The 21,592-nt window shown below is 26.7% G+C and overlaps 1 protein-coding gene and 1 long non-coding RNA gene across 7 annotated transcripts in view; one reads left to right on the forward strand and one right to left on the reverse strand.

Moving 5' to 3' along the window:
* LOC107166174 (zwei Ig domain protein zig-8-like) overlaps window positions 1–21,592 on the reverse strand; it is a 417,908-nt gene that overhangs the window by 46,751 nt on the left and 349,565 nt on the right. For all 4 annotated transcript variants that reach the window (XM_089229654.1, XM_089229653.1, XM_089229655.1 and 1 more), the window contains exon 4: window positions 11,289–11,499. In XM_089229654.1, coding sequence (XP_089085780.1) covers window positions 11,289–11,499 — 211 coding nt within the window. The remainder of the gene's footprint in view (window positions 1–11,288; window positions 11,500–21,592) is intronic.
* On the forward strand, window positions 739–21,016 carry LOC149055372 (uncharacterized). 3 transcript variants are annotated; one of them, XR_016192144.1, is made up of 3 exons: window positions 804–1,530; window positions 2,211–2,346; window positions 9,750–9,997. It is a non-coding gene; the product is annotated as an uncharacterized LOC149055372 (long non-coding RNA). The 3 variants fall into 3 exon arrangements; XR_016192142.1 differs by lacking the exon at window positions 9,750–9,997 and adding an exon at window positions 20,110–21,016 and having other exon boundaries at window positions 808–1,530; XR_016192143.1 differs by lacking the exon at window positions 9,750–9,997 and having other exon boundaries at window positions 739–1,530; window positions 2,211–5,555.

Consider the following 21,592-nt stretch of genomic DNA (forward strand, 5'->3'; position numbering starts at 1 on the left):
TTAAACACGTCTCGGAATAGTTAGGCAGGTAGTTAATCGTGGAAACACGTTGGGGACATAATATTGTATTGTTAAAAAACGAAATCAACTCTACATTTTATACGAAGTCAATGTCATATAGTAATTAATAATTAATCAAATTATTGTTTATAAATATTAAGCGTTCCAACTTATTCATATCAAAATTCTTGTTCGTATAATCAATAAATTCTCGTTGGTATAATAATTATAAGGGGGACGAGGTGGCCGAGTGGTCTACCGCGTCGGCTATGGCTCAGCTATGGTTCGACCATCGGGCGGCATTTTTCTCCGGGCAGGTCACGGTGTCCGGAGAACAAGTGCCGCCATCCCCCACTACGGGGCATGGCAGAAACCTACGGGTGCCCCAATAGAAATTCTGCCAAAACTCTCACCCACGTGTAAAACCAACCTACAGTTCCATAAAAAAAACCAACAGTACTACCCCCTTCCCAATGGCCTTAGTTGCCGCGGGATAATTAAAAAAAAAAATAATAATAATAATAATAATAATTATAAGAATAATTTAAACCTATCACGAAAAATAATATTATCTTATATTGGGTGTTCCAAATTTCATGTGACAGCAGATTTCAGCATGATATATTTAAATTAGGGGAAAATGACCTATGTAAAAACTGTTTTGAATCATATAATCTAAATAAATTTGATATTAAATATTTTTTTATATTAATTAGGAGGGGAGGTTTGAGGGTCAACTTTTAAAATTCAAATGGGAACCTATATTTTTGAAATATGATTCGTGCACGGTTTAATTTTTAATGAATTTTGACGGTTCATTTACATTTATGTGATAATAATTGGAGGAGCTATCGACATCTGAATATTGGTGTTAATTTATAAAATGTCAACAGTGAATAATACTAAAAGTGCTTCCGTTGTACGACCTTAATAATCCGGGTATCGAATTATCAATTTATTACAGTATACAGTAGTCAGTTCAAAGTACAGTATACCGTTTGATATTATAACTAGGTATCATATAATTTTATCAATGATATTATGATATTATATTTTATAACCTTAAAATTATTTGATGTTTACCAATCAAAATACATAAATATTAAATGCATAAATCATAGGCATCATATAAATATAATATAATAATATACAATTTATAATAATATGTCTATGTACTAAAATACTAAATAGCCGTATTAACATAGAACAACATAGAAGCTAAACTTGATCAGCTGATCGGGTTTACTTTACGTTTACCTATTATGATCTAAAGCCTGAACCTAGGAAACGAGCCCGTAAACCAACATGATGTTAGATCCTTGTTTACCCATATTCAGGAAACGTTTACTGTATCATTGGCGGGGTATTAATTTGATGGGCGACATGTGATAACAACTGAAAAACGTGTAATGTTTACTTTGTTAGTGGAAACTGGAAATTGTCCAGTAATTTTCCAGTCTCCTCAAAATGTCCTCTAATCGTGAGAAAATCATCCGAGAAGTTTGATTCCCGTCTGGAAATCGTTGTCTAGTAAGTAGTTGATAGTTAAATAGACAATAGCTATAATTAAAGTAATTAACTAGTAACTACTCTATGAGTTACTTATAAATGAATTGTTATTATTATTGTAAATTTGAATACATTATTACATTTATGCATACAATTTCTACATATACATGTATTACTAAAGACCAGATTTTTGTGCACAAAACACCTAAAAATCAATTAAAATTCTGAATTGTGCAAAATTCATGTGGTATTTCTAATTAGGAAACATTAATTTCCCAGCTTTTATTTCATATTACATTATTACCTATGCATAAATTTGTGTTTAGTAGCCAGTAGGTATCTATAATATGTACAAATCCATACCTATAAAATATAATCTAATTTACAATATTTTGTTAAAATTAACCATCATGGGAATGAACTGTACTATAATGATTAATAAAAAAAAACTGTCATTGTAGTATTTGTATATCATGGTCGTCAGTCATCACATCTTCATTGTTCAAAATAAAACTTAAAATTAATTTACATGGGTAAAAATTATTTCTATACAATTTTAAATTTGGAATTACACAATAACAAATTGTAATTCGCACAAGAATCTAATCTTTATTTATAAATTAAAAACGAATTTATAGTAATTTAAATGCTTTTTTTTTTACAAAAGTTGTGAAAACTTATATTATGTTTCAATCATTTAGATAGAATATTGAAGAAATTGTTGGAATAAAGGAATATCGCTGTTATATTCAGTCCAATCATATTGGATTACATATTACAATAAATTCTGAACAGTCACAACTGCAACAACATTTTATTCCAATTATGATTTTAGAAGTATGTATGAAGTTAATACTATGTATGATTAAATAAATAAAATAGACTCATTAAATTATTTATTGTGTACTAAACCAAATAATTTCTTGTATATTATTGCATTAGGTGTTCAAATATGTATACATTTAGGTATAATAATTTGCATGAATTTAATAATATACATCCTAGGTATAGTATGTAGTATTGTTATAGTCATAGTGATACTCAGTGATAGTACCTATCTTTGATATACTAATCTATACAAGCTCCAAGGTTAGGTCTATAAATTGTGTGCTACTTCTATGATAATTGATAACGCTTGTCACTTATTACTTTATAATTTTTTATTTGACAGAAAAATGCTTTAAACTTAAAAGTTAAATTAAATATAAATTAAAATACATAATATCTAAATATTTCATTATTTCAATCTGGTTGATATTATTTTCGTCAACTGGTTGTTATCGTCTGAAAATGTTTGCATTTATTTTAAACTGACATCAGAAGACTAAGAACTCTATTTACTCTAAGAAGGTAGTTGTTTATATCATAGAAAAATTATATTTGTATTCATCACCATCATTAGTTAAAATTTGAGGATATGTATAGTTTGATTATTTATCAATTTGTAAATGCCTTTAAAGTCGTATTTAATTATGTTAGTATAACAATTTACGTACGCAAGATAGATATCTAAGAATAACATAATATAGAATGCTTAATCCAGTTTTATATTCTGAGTGGTAATGTTAATACATTTACTTATCTATTATCAATACATTACACCATATACAGTGTTATATTAAGGGGCACAATTCAGTATATTTCAGCACCTAAATATCTATACATATAATACTAATGTATTTAATATTATTTTACTTCAATTCCTGACTCATGACTTAACTTAATTTTTATTTAGCCCATTGATTTAAATTAAAACTGTTTTATTGGATATGATCCATTTTCTTCAAACAGTTTAGGAAAAAAGTTTACTTTTTTAAGAATTAATTCTAAGAATTAAAACATTTTTAAATTCTTGAAATGTAGACAAGTTGAACCATTTTGAATAAGACATTTTTAAATTTCATAGTCGTCATTATTCTCAATAAAATTATTCTTCAATTAATCTAAAAGTCATTATTCATTATTGTACCTATCTAGGATTTCAAATTAGCTTTTTTATCACAACTCTAAGTGTAATCTTAATTTCCTAAGTTTTCTAATGTGACATCATTGTTTTTATTAAATCATATTCTCCATAATGATATCATAATGAAAAGTGGACAAATCAGAATATTTTAGATACTTATATCTAGATTTGCTATTTTGCTAATAATTATTTTCTACTAATTTGTTTAAACATTGATCGCATTAATTAATAGTGTATACCAATACCTTAAGAAGATGATTGACCTCATTTAAACCTCTGGCGTGGACCAAAATTCCGCAAGTAAAATGGCAGTCATAATTATATTGTATTGAGAGTATACACTTGTTGAAAGTAAAAGTATGCGAGTGTTTTAAACAAATAGTTGGTACCTATATTGATATAACTTTTTAACAACTTTTACCTATATTTTACCTTGCATATCTTGCATATTCCTTGCTAATTTGAATATACTAAAATGTACTAAATGGTTCAACAATTATTTGTCTTTATATCCTTTCTTATGAAAATTGTACACATTTCAAATTTATATTTATTTAGTAAAATTAAATTAAAAGTTTTAAAATTGCCCTAAATCCAGACTGAAAATGCTTCTAAAAAAATGTTCAATCCCGGTCTAAAACCAGTAAAACCTAACCTCATTCACCACTCAGAATACATATATTATGATTTTACTGGTGCAATTGACATATTTAAAATACTTGATAATTATGTTTGATGTCATGATTAGGACTTTGATGTTGTTATAATTAATTAATAAGGTTATAAGGTTTCTACTTATTAGAGCAAAAAAAATTTCATAAAAATGTAGTTTAAAAATTCAAATTGCTTACACAAATGTGATATACATATTTTACTAATGTTGTGTAAATATTTTGTAACTTACATGTGATGATCCATGCTGCAGATGTTAAACCCTCCTATGGCCTATCATTTTTTTTTCTTGCTCAAGCCATTGGAGCAATAGGTACAATTATTTTAAAAAAAAAAAGGAAAAATTGATAATACATTAATAATAATTAAATACATTTTTAATAAATTCAGTCAAAATTGTCTTGTTCTAGACTTCTAGAGTATACATATTTGCTCATATTTTTATGCGTATATGTTTGTGTTTAAAGCTTTTAAGTCTCTAAGTCTAGCCATAACCTTTAGTCTTTAATAAATGAATTATTAATTTTAATAAAATTAATGTAACAACATCCAAGCCCTAGTTATTATAATTTAATATTAGATTGATCATATCTTAATGTTGTGAAAAGGTGATGTTTTTTCAAAATCTGTTTGATTTTATATGCATCATTCAACATTATGTTGAACGCGAGGTTTAATCATACAAGTTTTTGAAATTAATGTTGTCATTTTGCAGCGTTTAGAAATGATATACATATTTAATATTAAGTTGATTCAAACATAATATGAAAGTATAGGTATGTAAGTATGTTATTAGTCTTACCAAGGCTCGGAACTTAAAGCATTTGCATATTTGTTTAGAAAGTGCATATTGAAAATCTGATTCGATACAAATTTGATTCATAGTAAGTATACATATTACAAATACAAAAATGTTTGTTGCATAATTTTGAATATTTCGTGATTTTTTGTACAAATTCGCATATTTTAGGTATAAGAACATTAATTATATACAATAATTAATAATATTAATTATATGCATATAAGTAATATCATAGAATTAACGTGAATAATTTTTTTTTTTAGAAATTTATACTTTTATATTGTTTGACAAAATAAATTAATTCATCAACGGCTATTACCATTGCTCCCAAAAATAATATTATAATCTTTATATCTACTACTGAGAACTTGTAAAGCTGACCGCTGACCGGCCCGTATTTATTTTTATTCAAATTTACCACTGGATTAATATTTTGTACCATGATATAAATAAATTGTATAATCGTAGGTAATTAAATACATAAGCGTGCGGTGTTAATTTTTTTTAAATTTCTTCTAATTTTTTTTTCAGACACCTACCTAATTTAAATTTTTAAATTTTGTATGTAAAATGTATTTTATTCAATAAATTGCATATTTTCCAAATTTTTACTGCATATTTTTAAGTTCCTAGCCTTGGTTATTATTTATTATTTAAATTTATAAAATATGAATAGGCACCTACATTAGTCAAAAATACAGGTAGGTACCTAACCTATTTGTATACATTTTAAATAATTGTATGCAGTATAATAACATTTATACAACAATTTGGTATAATTAGCTATTGCTTATTTGTCAACTGAATGATATTTATTTCTAATTTTATATTATAAATAATAAATATTATGTAAAATTATTGAGGACACAAAACCCGTTCCATAGCATTGATTATAAATAAAACAATATCCAATATACATAATATGTAGACGGTACCTATATTATTATCTAATGCCTTGTTTTATTTTTATTTTTATTATCAATAGAATCATGTGACTTGACCTATGTAATATAAAATGAAATTAAGATAACAAATACACGTTTTCTTACTGGTAAATTGGTAGTTAGATAGCGTACAGATTATAAAGGTTGTAGGTACAACAATGCATCGGCGTATAACAGAAGCACAAAGTATATTATTATTATTATTCATTGATGGCATTTTTACAAATTAAATACAAAATTCGAATGTAAATAGCTTCTTTAATTATCAACCAATAATTATGAATGATACGTCAAAATTCATTAAAAAAAAATCCTATATGAATCATATTTCAAAAATATAGATTCCCATTTGAATTTTAAAAGTTACCCCTAAAATCTCCCCCTTTTAACTAATAAAAAAAAAAAATAATATCAAATTAGTTTAGAGTATGCGATTCAAATAAGTTTTCACATAGGTCATTTTTTCCTAATTTGAGTAGATCATGCTGAAATCTGCTGTCACATGAAATTTGGAACACCCTGTATATTCAATCGGATATTGTTAAAACTAATATATTATGATAATTTCACTGTATCATGTACATCAAAGAATTCATGAAATTATCTTTTACCGTGAAAACTGCCAATTACTATAAGTTATAATAATTAGGCAATGTTAAAATTATATGTGATTTTTTTAGAAGATGTATGCATGACCTTTTTACAATTATTTCAGTACTTGAGTGTTTGATTTTTTTTTTTATGGAAATTGTTACTTACAAAATATAGTATATTTTTATATTATTATTTTTTTTTAGTAACATGAGAATTGTTATATTAAAGTGTAAATTTTAGATATAATATTAGCTGATTTTTTCACGATATTACTTAATTTTCGAATTTATCACAGAATAAATATGTACATGAATTACAATAAATATGTATCATAATATTATGGTTACATTATTAATATTTAAGTTTTGCCATAAAACAATATATTAAAATATTGAACATTGAAACATAAGAAACATTCTTGCCTAGGCTGTACGTCTATGTTTTATACATATATTTTTTTAAAACTGATGGTATATTGAAACTCATAATCTCATTACAATAGATACGTATATTTTAAATGAAATATAACTTTAGTATTCTTGTTAATAAAGTCAACTAATATATTATTTGATTAATTTTAAATTGATTCTGCAGGGTGTGATGAACAACGTAATTAAATGGCGAAGTACTTAAAATATAACACATTATTATTTAAAAAATATTAATATTATATTTTTATACTATTCTATGTATTTCCTCGCTAAGTAGTTTAGGACAAAATTTTACGGATTTATAAAAAGCGAATTTAAATTCATAAATTCTGAAATTCCAACTTAACCTTTGGACTTTCTAAAAATGTTATACAGCCTATACCCTTCCTCGGTAAAATGAGAATCCAAAAAAAAAAAAAAATGTTTAATTTCTACCCAGTAGTTCCTGAGTCTCCAGCTTTATAATATAATATATTAATATGCATTAAATTATAATATATAAGTAAATTCCTTTATTTTGAACTCTTTTATTTATACAATTTAGTTGACATATTTATAATTAAATAAATATAAATACTTTTCTTTAAAATAAGAAATACCGCTATTTTTATAACAGCTCAGTATAGACTATGTTGGTATATTTTTGAGTTTACTAGGAGTTAATTAATGCATTAGAAAATTAGTTATGTCATATAACAAATTTACTTGTATTATACACAGTTTATATGGGCAGCTCGTGCTTCGATATACTACGTATACACACACAGTAGTGCAGCTGTTTTAGATTCTGAGCGGAGCGAGGAATGCATTGATTTTACCATGTGTGTTTTTTTTGTCTGTCGTCACCTTTTGGGGAAGTAAAAATGCTTCGATTTTCGATTTCAGTACCTCGTTAGATCAGAAAGTGGACCAAAAATTCACAATATTTTTCTAATTATAACCAGGATAAACAAACTAAAAATTAAAGGAAAAACGGAAAATTTTATGCACAATCAGTTTTTGACAAAATCGATTTTGGTTTTTGATGTAACATTAAAACAAATGACCATAGATACATGAAATTTTCACCGAATTTTTATATAAGTATATTCTATTCACCATGTAATTTTCAAAAATGTTCGGCCGAAGTTTAACTATTCATAGGCATATGTAATTTTCAAACATTATTAGTTTTTTTTTTAAAAATTAATGTCCATAAAAATGTATTTGTTGGGTAGAAAAGCTTGAAAATTTAATACAAGGCTCCTAACATATTTTTACAATAGCAGTTAAAAAATAAAAAAAATGTGTAGTCACCATTTTTTTTACAAGCATTCAAAGTTAAATTTTAACAACATACGTAAAAATCACGAAAATTCGTAAATTATTTTATGCTTGAAATTCAAAAAAAGTTTTCTTTTAAAATCTAAGATTTAAAAATTTTTAATAATCTATAATATATTCTAGACAGATAAACCGTCTCCGCTCAGAATCGTTTTTCGTATACAATGATATAATATCATTGAATTCAAATTTAATTCCATCCATTACAGTAACCCACTTGTAACCTACTGTACAGCAGGGCGACATCCACGACTTACCCGATTTTTTTAGATTTTTTATTTAGGTCGCGCTACGATCGTGGCGCTGGATAGTTTACCTAACGTCGACACTAAACGTATTGAATAAATAAATCATTATTTATCAGAAACTAACATAGTATATAACACACAAAAATATGACATATAAAATATGTATTATTTGATTCAAATGAGCATCGTTAAGTATATTATATCTATTGCAACTTACGGTACATACCATCATGGTATGTTGCAATATTGATTTAAAATAATAGAATATACAACTATCTTGTAGTATGTGAATCGAATATTATTTACCTACGTTGTATTATAATTATGAGACGGATGAGTTATATAAGTACGTATTATATTGGATAAAAACACCAAATGATAACGTCGAAGACTCTGAAGTTTATATCCAATTTGAATGAAGCAATTATATACTCGTATACGAGCTGAAAAAACAAGTTTAATAAAATAATTACCGACATAAAAACCCGGAAGAGAGAATTATTTACAAAATATTATCACAAAATAAAAGTTGAATTTTATGTTGTTTTTTTTTCATAATCATAAGTTTCAAATAAAATTTAAAAAATAATCATGCAATAATGTTTTATCTCAAATATTTTAAATTATTGAAATAAGTTATACCATCCATTTACATAGAATTTTAATTTCCATCATAAATGTATCATAGATTCTGAAAAAATACAAATCGTCAAACAAATATTTTTCCACGTAACGCAAAAGCTTCTTAACATTATATTATTTAAAAACCTAAGATCTCAAGTTTATTATTTAGTAAAACCAGAAAAGTTTAAAATGTTTGACATCTGTTGTTTAATTCACACTGGTTTTATTTTATACTCATATTTATTTAGACAGTAATTGACATTTACACGTCTGTGTTTGTCTGAAAGTAGTTATTGAATTCAACTTTTCTAATTAAAATTAATTATTTATTAAATTAATGTGTTTCGTGAATGTTTGATTTACAAAAGATTGTAGCTTCGTGATAAATAGAAGAGATAAACATTCTTATACAATGTAGGTGGTAATTATTTTAAGTCACAGACGATTCGGAAAAGTAATATAACCAGTATTACCAATTATACTGGTAAAACTTTTTTGGTTTTGTATTATTTTAATTTATTTTAATTATTAAAAATTATAAAAGTGCTGTTTGTCTAATTGGTTAGTGAACAATCATTTTGATGGATTTTTTTTTTAAATTTTTAAATTATTTATAAATATGTTCAATTTTCTTAGATAGTAGATACTCCTGTAAAGTCAAAAACACGATATAGCTTTTAACACAATTGCTGGTTGACGGATCAATATTACCTTCAAACATTTGGAAATCACCATAAAATGAAACACATACGTATACATAGAATTTCATATTTTATTTATGAAATGACCGGCTGTTCTCACAATATAATGATAGCAATAAAAAATAAATAATTTTAATATTGGATCAAAAGAAAACTATAACTAAACCAAAGGTAAATATTAAACGTTATATATATATTTAAACTTTCAAATTAATAATACAATAAAAAAAAAAATTAAAAAAATGATTTTTTTATTAAATTAAAAAAATGTTGTATTATTTTTTCCTGTATTTTTCAGAACATAAGATTGTTTTTATTGAAAATCAAAATGTTTTAATTATAAAATGGGTTCCATTCATTGTAATTTTTAATTAAATATATTTAATCCCTATTTTAGTAGTTTATTTAATCTGAAAAAATTAGTCTTCGGGCTTAAAGTATTTTTTATCCTGTCTGTTTCAAATATTCAATTTATAGCGCAGCTAAAAAGTTTCACTTGATTGGAAAAAATAACATTTTAAAATTAAAGCAATGAGCTCTAACTGTTGTCATATTAAACTTTAAAACAATTAAATGTTTATACCATAAAATACTTCCTAAGAACTTCTTAAATATATAAATTCATGATAACATATAGAAAAATCTCATATTAAATTTGGTTCTAATCATATTATATTTGAGATGTATATTAAATTATAATATTATACAAAAACATTAAAGTGTAGAAAACGTTATTAACGTTAAAAAAAGTGCATTGTTATTATTGGATTTCTTAGAGGAATTTAAAACGAAAAAAATATAATTTCAAAACGATAACAGCCGTTTATTTATTTGTCGGCCACTGTAAACACGGTTCGATAAGATTTAATTATCGCGATTAAAAAGAAAACACAGATGGTTGAGGTTTTATAGAATTTCGGTCTTTAAAATATTTCGTAAAATTTGAATAACCTAGCTATAATAATATGATAGTGTTCCGAGTCAAGTATTTAAAAAAATAAAAATAAAACTCTGTATAATCGTATTAAAATGAACAGAACGAACATTACTGGTGTTACAAATACGAGAGGGAAAAAACAATAAAAAAAAAGTCACTGCGTTAGACCGCAAAATTAAATTTTATTTCATTTGCGATAAGAATAATAATATTTGAACATTTTTTTGTGGTTTTTAATTAAAAATTTAAAACAATTTTTTTTTCAGTCTCGGGAAGAGAATATAATAATATAATGTGATAAATTCCAGCGCAACCTATATAATAAATAGTAATAATATTCGCTTGAGAACACTTTCTCAGGCCTTAAAAACCAAATCGATTAGATTTCGTATAGCCAAATTTTATCTACCATATTATTAAATGACCTAACCATTGGAATGGGAGAGAGGGTAATTATAAACAGAATATCATACATAGCGGCATAGCACAATGCACGTGTATCACGGTGGTGGTATAGCGTGGTTAGGTTGCTCTTACCAACGACTTGAAGATGAATGTACTGGCTGATGTGTGGCGTGGTGGATATCTGGCATTCGTAGATACCCGAGTCTCTGATCTGCGGATACTTGATCTGGAGCGTCCAGTCTTCACTTGGTGGTTGATTGATCGACCGGAAACGCTGATCACCGGTATACGTGTACCGGCCAACCGTCAGCAGATGAATGTCTCGGTGTCTGACCCAGGAGACCTTCAACAGTAAACAAAATAAAAATAGAAAAATCAATGACGTCGCATAATATAATAAATTACATAATATTTTGATGTAAAAATAATAATTTATCGTTTTAAATCTTCAAAAGGTAAAGCACGATATTGTATGTTTACCATATCATACTCCGATTGACTTCAACAGCTAGTACAATTATTTGAAGTACACATTTTCGCGCTTTGCATAGTTAAACAGGCATAAAAAAAAAAAACAACGCGAATAAATTAATTGAAATCTCATCCTTAATAATTATTTTTTAAATATTATTATACCATCTCGACAGTATATAAAATGTTGAGTTACACGTGTGCATGAACTCACGTGCCCCGCACCGACGGGATTCTAATATGATATTTTGACAGGCACCTCTTCCGCCGCTGCTACTATATACAACAGTTTCAATGAAATTAACTGAACTCAATCCTTTTAATAACCAATTATACGGCGTGTGTAACACGTATGCGTCATAACCAGGTTATAATAATAATAATAATAATAATAATAATAATAGAAATGCCGAATATACGGTATGCGCAGACCTACCTTTATATAATAGCATGTATCATTGAAAATAACGGTGTGGTACATTAGTATGATATACATTTAATTTTAAAATCGACAAAGCGCTTGCCCGTATTTCCATAGGGGACTGATGAAATTTGCTTGATTCTGATAATAATATTAAAAATAATAATAATATTAATATGTGCTAATGAATGCGTACTATTGAAATCAGCTTCGTCCAAACTGAACTGCATGACCTCGAACAGTATAACATTATTATTATTTAATGCCATCAGTTTGTGTCACGACCGACATGACGTAAAAATCTAGTGCCAAAAATAATAACTGTACACCATGGGTACCTATTATAATACACCGGTTAACTTATTCCGACCGTCGTGCGCAAAGTTTGCGACAGAGCTTTCAACGAAGACTACGGCACAAGTCGACCGCCGTCTTATACGTCTTCGTACGTGTCGGTCGATGCACCGAACTTGCGGTTCACTCGAGTTAATTATGAAATCATACACGTTAACGGTTTCGTCGATTTATCCTATCGCGATCAAACTTTTCCCTCAAGTCATATTGCTCGTAAGCTCATTAGATTTAAAATGGGTAACATTATTTTACGGAGAAGGTTTATTAACTCGCAAGAGCATCCGTCGGAAGAGGTTTTACGAAATTTCCGAAAAATGTGACATCCCCGAACCGATGACAAACAAAGTTAAGGACCACGCAATGATGTTATTTCTAAGAAAGCACCATGGTATCGCGTCCTTCGCGGGTTTATGCAGTAAATATCATAGGTGGCTTGTGTTGATGTTTGACAGTAAGTTCACGAAGATTAGGTGAACCTATTAGGTTAACCTAACCTTGTAAAATTATTTGAGGAAAAAAATACCAAGCCGAATGGATATGAGAAACGCATTAGGTATTTACTGCTCACGACACAATATAATTTCGTTTAAGCGTTAGCAGTATTTAAAATAGGTACAATAATAATGAGACCAAATAGAACAGGTATACAGTTTTTCTCTTTATAATGAAATAGATGTAAGTGGTACCTTATATCCTAATATTATTATACTTTTCTGAGTGCCTATATAGGTATACATTCCTATATTATAAGTGTAGTGGTAAAACTTTTTATGATCTACCTACTGAGAATATGAAGTGTAATTATTATTATTTTTTTAAGTCTTTATCACTGATTTTTATAGGAAATATACACATATCAATATATACACATTTAAAGGCTATAGTCATACAAAAATAATACATTAATTTTCTGTATTATTTCAAAATAAATTAACATTGTAGGAACTGTTGGGGATGAAGCGCGTCATTTCATATTATCATTGACTCGTTAATATTATAATCTCGCCATCTGGAAGAAGTCGCTATAACTATTAAACGAAGGAGCTATTTTAAATAATCATCAAAAAGAATTGCTTGGTTGCTCAGTACTCAGCCATTAAAACTTCCATTTAAAAAAAAAAATAATTTTTTTACAAACAAGTTAACCCGAAATGCATACCTATAGTCAGTAACTGTAGTATCTATACTATCTATAAATGTATCACAATATAAGTTCTAACTAAGGAGAATTAACTTTTGAGGCGTCTGAAATTGAAGTTTTGGCCACCCATGCTATATACTATTATTGTAAAGTGAAGGATGAGCTTCTAACGAGGTTTTACGAAACAGCTGAAAACATGTGACACTCTGTAAATCGTTGGCCATTAAAGTTAAGGCCCGTTTAGTTATTTCGATGCAAACGCTATAGTATCGCACACTTCGCGGGCTTATGCCATAGGCAGTAAAAACTATAATAGTCAGTGTGTGTTGATGTTCAAGAGTCAACTGCGATTTGGGTGAACGAATTTTGTGGAAAAAAATCTGACCAGAATAACGGATAAGTGAGACGCATTGTTTATATTGCTCGGCATCACACAGTTACATTGACGCGTTAGCAGAAGTCTACAGAACAATGAGACCAAGTAGAAAAGGTATATTGTTTTTCTCTTTATAATAATATAATAGGTAGGTAACCTTATATTATTATATTTTTGTGCACGACGACGTGCGCGGGTATATACGTATATATAATATTATTATAACGAGATGGCAACAGGATGGGTAGTGGTTTGAGTTAATTACTTATTTTTAGTTGGTTTTCCGCAATAAATTTTAAAATCTACCCACTTCATTGTGCTTTATATATTATACACAATATACACTGCAATATATACATACAAAACTCTAAATTATTTTGAAACGTTAAACTTTGAAATTTTTATTAAATTTTCAAGAAACGTAAAAAACGTCACCTACACATTTACAGCATAATATAATGTTTACTCTGTACAAGTTAGATAAAATAAAATAAACAAATAATTAAAAAAGTACGAAATTAGAGACATACCGGGAATATAATAATAATACGGCCTTGTTTGGTACCGTATTTGGTACGATATTATACTATATAGGTTAGGTAAACATTAGCACACAAAATCCAGGGAGGAAGGGCTAAATAAAATTATTAGCCTCGAATTTTGAGAGCCAACCATTTGGGAGCGAACTTAAACAGGTTACTTCCCTCCACCAACCATCATTTTTAGTGCGCCATTGCCTATTTTGATATTTTGATAAATTTGGTGGGTTTATTCACAAGAAAAAACAACGCTTATACTATAGGTTACGGTGTGTAACAAATAGAAACGCACAAATGAAATATAAATGTCTTTTCTTTAAATTTTGAAAAAAAAAATTTTAATTGTGATAATATGAATACTACGAATGTACGGCACTCTAACCAAGAGAATATACATAAAATCAACAGACTCAGGCTGTATAAAAAAATGATTGCGTCACATAGTTACCGCAAAATATGATTACTTTTGCTACTGTCTAGAGCCCTAGAACAATGAAAATAATAAAAAAAAAGAAATTCTATATACTTAGAACCTCATAAATAAAATAATAAATGATTTAAACATTTAGTATAATATTATATTATTGGACTGGTATAACATTATTATATTTTTATGTGTTCCGTACAGGAGAGATAAATATACAAAGTAAAACGTTCAAGTTTTATTTTTGTGGAGATAAATAGTTTTGCTCGAGAAATGTCTAAAAAATTACATTTTTGTTTTAAGTAATTACAATATATTATAAAAATACAGGAGTTGAAAAAATTTTAAACAATAGAAAAAAAAATAATAATGTTTCGAGTTCTATTTTTAAATTATAAACTTTACAAAAGAAAGTTATAAAAATTAAATTAAAAATTAAATATCACACGGAAAATGTCAGTTAAACTACTTTTGTATAAATTTTGCGAAGAATTTGATAAATACGAGTAAACATGTCTTATAGCTATTTGCCAAGGAACATTATCATAAAGTAACTATTGACATAGGTTGGGAATCTGAGGACTTGTAACAGATTTTATTAGTTTTACGAGAAAAAATCCCACTAGCAACGCACCTACAAAAATCGAACAATTGTTTTTTTACGATTCACATCATTTTAAACAATAATTAATTCAAATTGCAAATCCTTAATTGAATGTATTGAACCTGCTATACAGTTTTTGAGATTTAAATTAATACCTAATATGGATAAATTAAGATTTTTATTCCTTTGAATAATTAATAATGCAATATATTTTAAACTGCGCAATAAAAAATCACCGTTTGCACACTAAACGACTTAACACAGTAATTACTTTTCATTTCTATACAACTTATACTTTTATCCGGCTTTAAGACAACACGATGAATAATAATTAACCACTTTTGCACCTTTTCTATTTAAACAATCTCAGTTTTTGCCACAATTAAAATTTATGATATGTTCATCATCAACTCCCAAAAAATCTTGATTTTCTAAAAAAATAAAATAATTTATCATTTTTTTCTTGATTTTAACCATTTACCTTGTATTCGGTTTTAATAGGTACCACTATATTATAATAATCTATTTTGCATTGTTATATTTATGACGTATTATGTACTTATATCTTATATTAAAAATTAAAACCAATGGCTCGTAATAATTGTATGCTGATTTCAATAGTTTTTTACAATTTTGTTTGAACACTACATCTTGCGTGTCATTTTTGGTTTAATTTATATTACATTTTGTGTAATATTATTTAAATATGTAATATAACGTTTTTAGTTAGTATAAAAATATAATACAATTTTATTCAATTATATATTATGTAAGAAAACACTCAATCAAGCCGTAACAGTGTGGATTGATAGATTTTGACAGTAAGTTTTTGAAATAAAATAAAATGTACTTTAAAATTATCGAGTTAACTTTTCGTAAAAAAAATTACATCTAAATACTTAATTTGAAATTTGGTTGACAAGCTTTTAAATGTAAAATTGTATTTAAATATCTGCTATAAATACTCATATTATTTGTCAAAAAGTTTTTCTATAGAATGAGAATTGAAAAAAACCAAACAGTTCTAGATTATGTGTGTAGAGACGAAAGTATTGATTTTTCAATGATGTGTTTTATAATTTGTATGTTTTAATTTTGTGTCCAAAGACAATTTTTCCTAGTATGAAAATTATTCTGGTAATAAACTTTGATTCAAGTTTAAAGTAGTAAATTGGATCTTGTTTTTTTTTTAAATTAAGACAGTTAAATATTTAAAATTATCAGTAGTTTTTAAGATAATTGGGTTAAAAAATACGAACGTTGGTTATAATCTTTGGATTTAATTTTTTTAATCTTAACATTAATAAACATTCTTACACTCTGTTAAAAAACCTAAAAATATTTTACAATGTTTCACACAAGTCAACTTGAGTTTTTATGACTAAAATTAACGGAAAAAAATATTAGGTGGGTAAATACATTAATGTGACTTACAAATAGGTACTTGCGACTAATTAATTATTAAAGTAAATCACAGAACAAACCTTTCAACTCAGTTTTACCTACACTCACACATTTCCAAGGTAATAAGGACGTGTACTTATCTATTTTTTAAATTGAACTGAGTTTTACCAAGATAAAAACGTTATGTTGTATCTTTAGGCGACTAATACGTTGTTGGTGTGCGTTTCTATACATATAATACAACATAATACGGATTAGTGATCTAAAAAAGCGGGTAAGTCATGGATGTCGCTTTTATGTACTGCAGTAGGTTACAACGTTACAAGTGGGTTACGGTAATGGATGGAATTAAATTTGAATCCAATGATATTATATCATTGTATACGAAAAACGATTCTGAGTGGAGACAGTTTATCTGTCTAGGATGTATTATATATCAATAAAAATGTTCAAATCTTAGATTTAAAAAGAAAAAAGTCGATTAAATGTTTTAAGAATTTTACCATGTCTAGGTAAGGCTAATACAAGTAAAAAATCCAAATTTCAAGTTCTGACGAATGTTTTTAACTGAATTACAACAAAAAAATTCCTAAAATTAAAATGTCTATAAATAGCTAAAAAATGGCTAAACTTATTCGAACATCAAACCACAAAGAACAAAATCCAAAATTCAACAAAAAAAAAACTCTTGTTATTTTTCGTTTGAAGCGATATTTCTGGTAGAAAACGTCGTCCGTAATTAATTAATACTATAAAATCGTGAAATCGTACTTTTTTCTCTCCATTAACCGCTTTTATTTCGAGCACTGTTTCGAAAATCGAAAAATGACCTCCCAAAGTACCAGCAAAAACATTACCTTTCAGAAAAGATACTAAACTTGATACTTTTGAGCAAGTTTAGAGAGAGAAAAAGTGTTTACAGAATAAAAATAAAAATAAATAAACATCATTGTAAAACCAATACATTCCTCGCTCCGCTCAGAATCTAAAATAACGTGAAGTAAATATCCTCAAATCCGGATGTTAACTAAAATCACTATCGATAACATAATTTATTCAAACGCCATCAGTTGCATATAATACGATGTTTCATTTTCTGTCATGTCTGTGCTTGAGCCAGCTTAACTTCCGACGTCTTGTATTATATGATAATAACATATTATACACGCGAGCACAATAGATACATCTCGTGCATATAGTCGATATATTATATTGTTATTATTATTATATTCACAGAGTTCATCTATTTTGTGTTTGACATCCATAGATTATCGGCACACGTCATGTGCTACGCGAATTTTGTAAATTTATTAAAAACAGAAAATCGTATCACACTTTTTTCGCGTGCAGATGAAATATGAATAGTGGATAAAAAATAAAAAAGTGCACATAATAAAATATAACAACTATGATCATATTGTTCCTATAATACGTTCAGCATTTTTACAGCAGTTCGTTAGTACGTTATATTGTAATACTTCAATATTAATGTGACGTTAAACAACTTGAATAAATATTTAACATTCAATTTATCTAATGGAAATTAGTGTTGTCGTATATTTTTAAGTTGTTTGATAGTTTAAATTAATGAGTCGTACATATATTATAATGCAAATTGGCTGATTTTAATACTTAATGTCATAGTGTCCAACTATCCAAGTATCAATTTGATATGTAAAATCAAAGAATTTTTAAGTACTGGTTTGCGTGACGAATAACATTTACATAGTATAGCAATATTCTTTTATTTGTTGTAGCATAAAGTAAAAACATATAGTAAAAATAGAAATACGAACACAAGAACATAATAATAGCCGGTTATAAAATATTTTATTTTTAAACCTATTATAACTTGAAACGGTTTGTATGATATAATTAGACCAAATTTTGTTACTGGAATAATGACCTTTTAAAAATATCTACCTACTACAAAGCTATATGTAAAAAAATAAAAATAACGATAACGATATTTTTGAAAATGAAAAAAAAAATGACAATAGGTTTAAGTGTAAAACTATAAATAAACTTAATATTATACTATAATAAAGCCATTATATTATTATTTATCTATGAATTGATTTAAATAGTTTTTTTGTCCAATACATTTATGATAAATATAATTCCAGTGATTTTTAAAATTTAAAATTATGATTATCACACTATTACTTATTTTGTGATAAACAATAAAAAAAATACAATACATTAATTTATTTCATTGGATACTTTATTCACCTATTGTTAAAAGATATAAATACGATTTAAACGAATTTTTTTACCAGTATTGATTAAATCGTTTTCCAAACGTTTACATCAAAGTTTTAAAATTTTAAACTACTTCTTTTTATGATACATATAAATGGAAAACTATAAAGTATACAGCACTTAAGAAAGATCCTTTTTAAGAAAACTCAAACAGACATCATATAAACTCAAATTGTAACATTACCTACCTAAATAATTAAACTTGAATTTTAAAATTCAATAAATCAACAATATTCCTATAGAGAACGCAAATAATTTTATATTTCAGTCAAGACCTATATGCAAATACGCAAATATAATATAATTTTCATAATATTTAAATGTTAAGTAAACATTTTGTTATTTTGTGACTTGACCCACGTTCCAATGTCTCCCTATTATTGAAATATTTGCATTCGTATTTTGTACTCAAACAACATTCTTTTTTCATTCTTAACTCTTGTCTCATATAAGCCTATTTATATTATAGAAGCAACTACAGTAGCGACTGATTCTATCAGATCTAACAAAATCAGTTTTCATCGTCAACTATTGTTTTTAATATTCATGATCTTGAAAAAATCAAGTTACTATACAGTTATTGGAATAATAAACAATAAAGTGAATAAGTGATTACGTGATAGCCATTGCCTTCATTCTTAAGTTATTCTTATGTTTGCTTATTTCATTATTTATTTAATAATGCTGAGCTCACACAATTAAAAATACTTGATTGTTTTTCTCTTTTTTTTTTTCAATTTAAAAAATTATTCTCCCTAGAAAACAAACATGTAATTATTTTGTTTCTGCAGAAATTTGTACAAATAAACTTCCATTTATTTTTAAGATCATTATTATTTTTTTTTTACCAAATTCAATTAGTTACAACTCAGTTCCTAACTAAAAATTACTGAGGTAATGCGATATGTAACAAAGCTGTCTCTAGATATTTATTTATATGTATATTTTTTTTTTCAGGAAAGGAGTGGACATGGCCCAAATAAATATGTTAATTAAGTTTTGATATTTGGTGAATAATTTAAAAATAACAAGATTTATTATTCTTTAAATGAAAATTATAATTAAAACAAACAAAATAATAATTAATGATAATAATATATAGGTACTTCGAAATCTTGCCATCTTGTCAATATTTTATATTTAAAACGTATTGATAAAAAACTGATTGGCATTAATAAAGTGATCATAGTCTATCAATAACAATATATTGTTATAAGAATTCAAAAAAAATATTTCCATATTATATTATTATAAACATCCAATCCAATAGTAAAATTAATTTAAATTTGAAAAAAAACCATTTATGTCTGAAAAAATATATGTTATTTTTAGAAATTGTTAAATGTGATTGCAATTTTGTGAATAACAGCATCTCGGACCTTTTTAACCCTCCATCCGGTTCTCTTTCACTGTTAGCGAATTTTACGTAACCATCTTATATGACTGAACGAGAACGATTTGTGATGGGCTGGCCGATTATTTTTTTGCTTAAACACAATGAAATTGTACGAAATATTTTCCTTTTTACAATAGTATACAATTATGGCGTTGACATTTAAAACAGATCCCAGATTTTTTTTTTTTATTACTTTTACATAGGTTTTAAATAGGTTCTGATAAAGAATAATGTTTCCCCGGAGACACCGACAGTGTAGTTGGGTTGATTATGAGTATCGTTGCCTTTTTGTACCTCTATAAATGCGAAATTATGAAGATGAATCCACAGATATAATTTAGGTGTAATTGTATGTGCATATATATACAATAAAAATGCATTATATTTAGTGTATAACAAATAAAAAAAGAGTGTTTATAAAACAGTAATTTGTATTTTACATGAGTGGTATATTATACTGTGTGGTCGCCAGGACTAACAAACGAATTTACAACAATTTGTCGTCACATTAAATATTTTACTGCTTCACATTTGTATTTCCTTTATTTTTTAATTTCCTCAATAAACTACAATGTTAACAACCGTAAAACAAATTTAAAAAAAAAATTATCAAACAAAGGTACTGTTTTTACAATAAAACAAAACGTTGGGTTTAGATCATTGTGGATCGAAATGGACATAAGCTATGGTGGAATAATCTCAACTTACAATAATACATTATTCCCTATCACGACGACTCTTCATAATAATAAATCTAACAACATAAAACATCCACATTTATACGGTTCATAAAACGTCAAATACACTAAAACATCTATTTACGAACAGCTCGAACACACTTTCAATAGCGAACACGTTTAAATTTTTCGGAATAAATATTTATTGGAAAATTCCGCTCATAAAATTGTAGTTGATTAATGACGAACATAATATATTTTAATCACTTTACAGCGTTCACTGGTTCAGTGGCGTCGCTGAATAGTAATTTTTACGGAAAATTATATAATATTTCACCTCCCCTCACCATCTTAGCGTACCGATAAC

Source organism: Diuraphis noxia, unplaced genomic scaffold, assembly GCF_037042655.1.
Source record: "Diuraphis noxia isolate RWA-SAM2 unplaced genomic scaffold, SU_Dnox_SAM2 contig0005, whole genome shotgun sequence".
In the NCBI taxonomy this organism is placed as follows: domain Eukaryota; kingdom Metazoa; phylum Arthropoda; class Insecta; order Hemiptera; family Aphididae; genus Diuraphis; species Diuraphis noxia.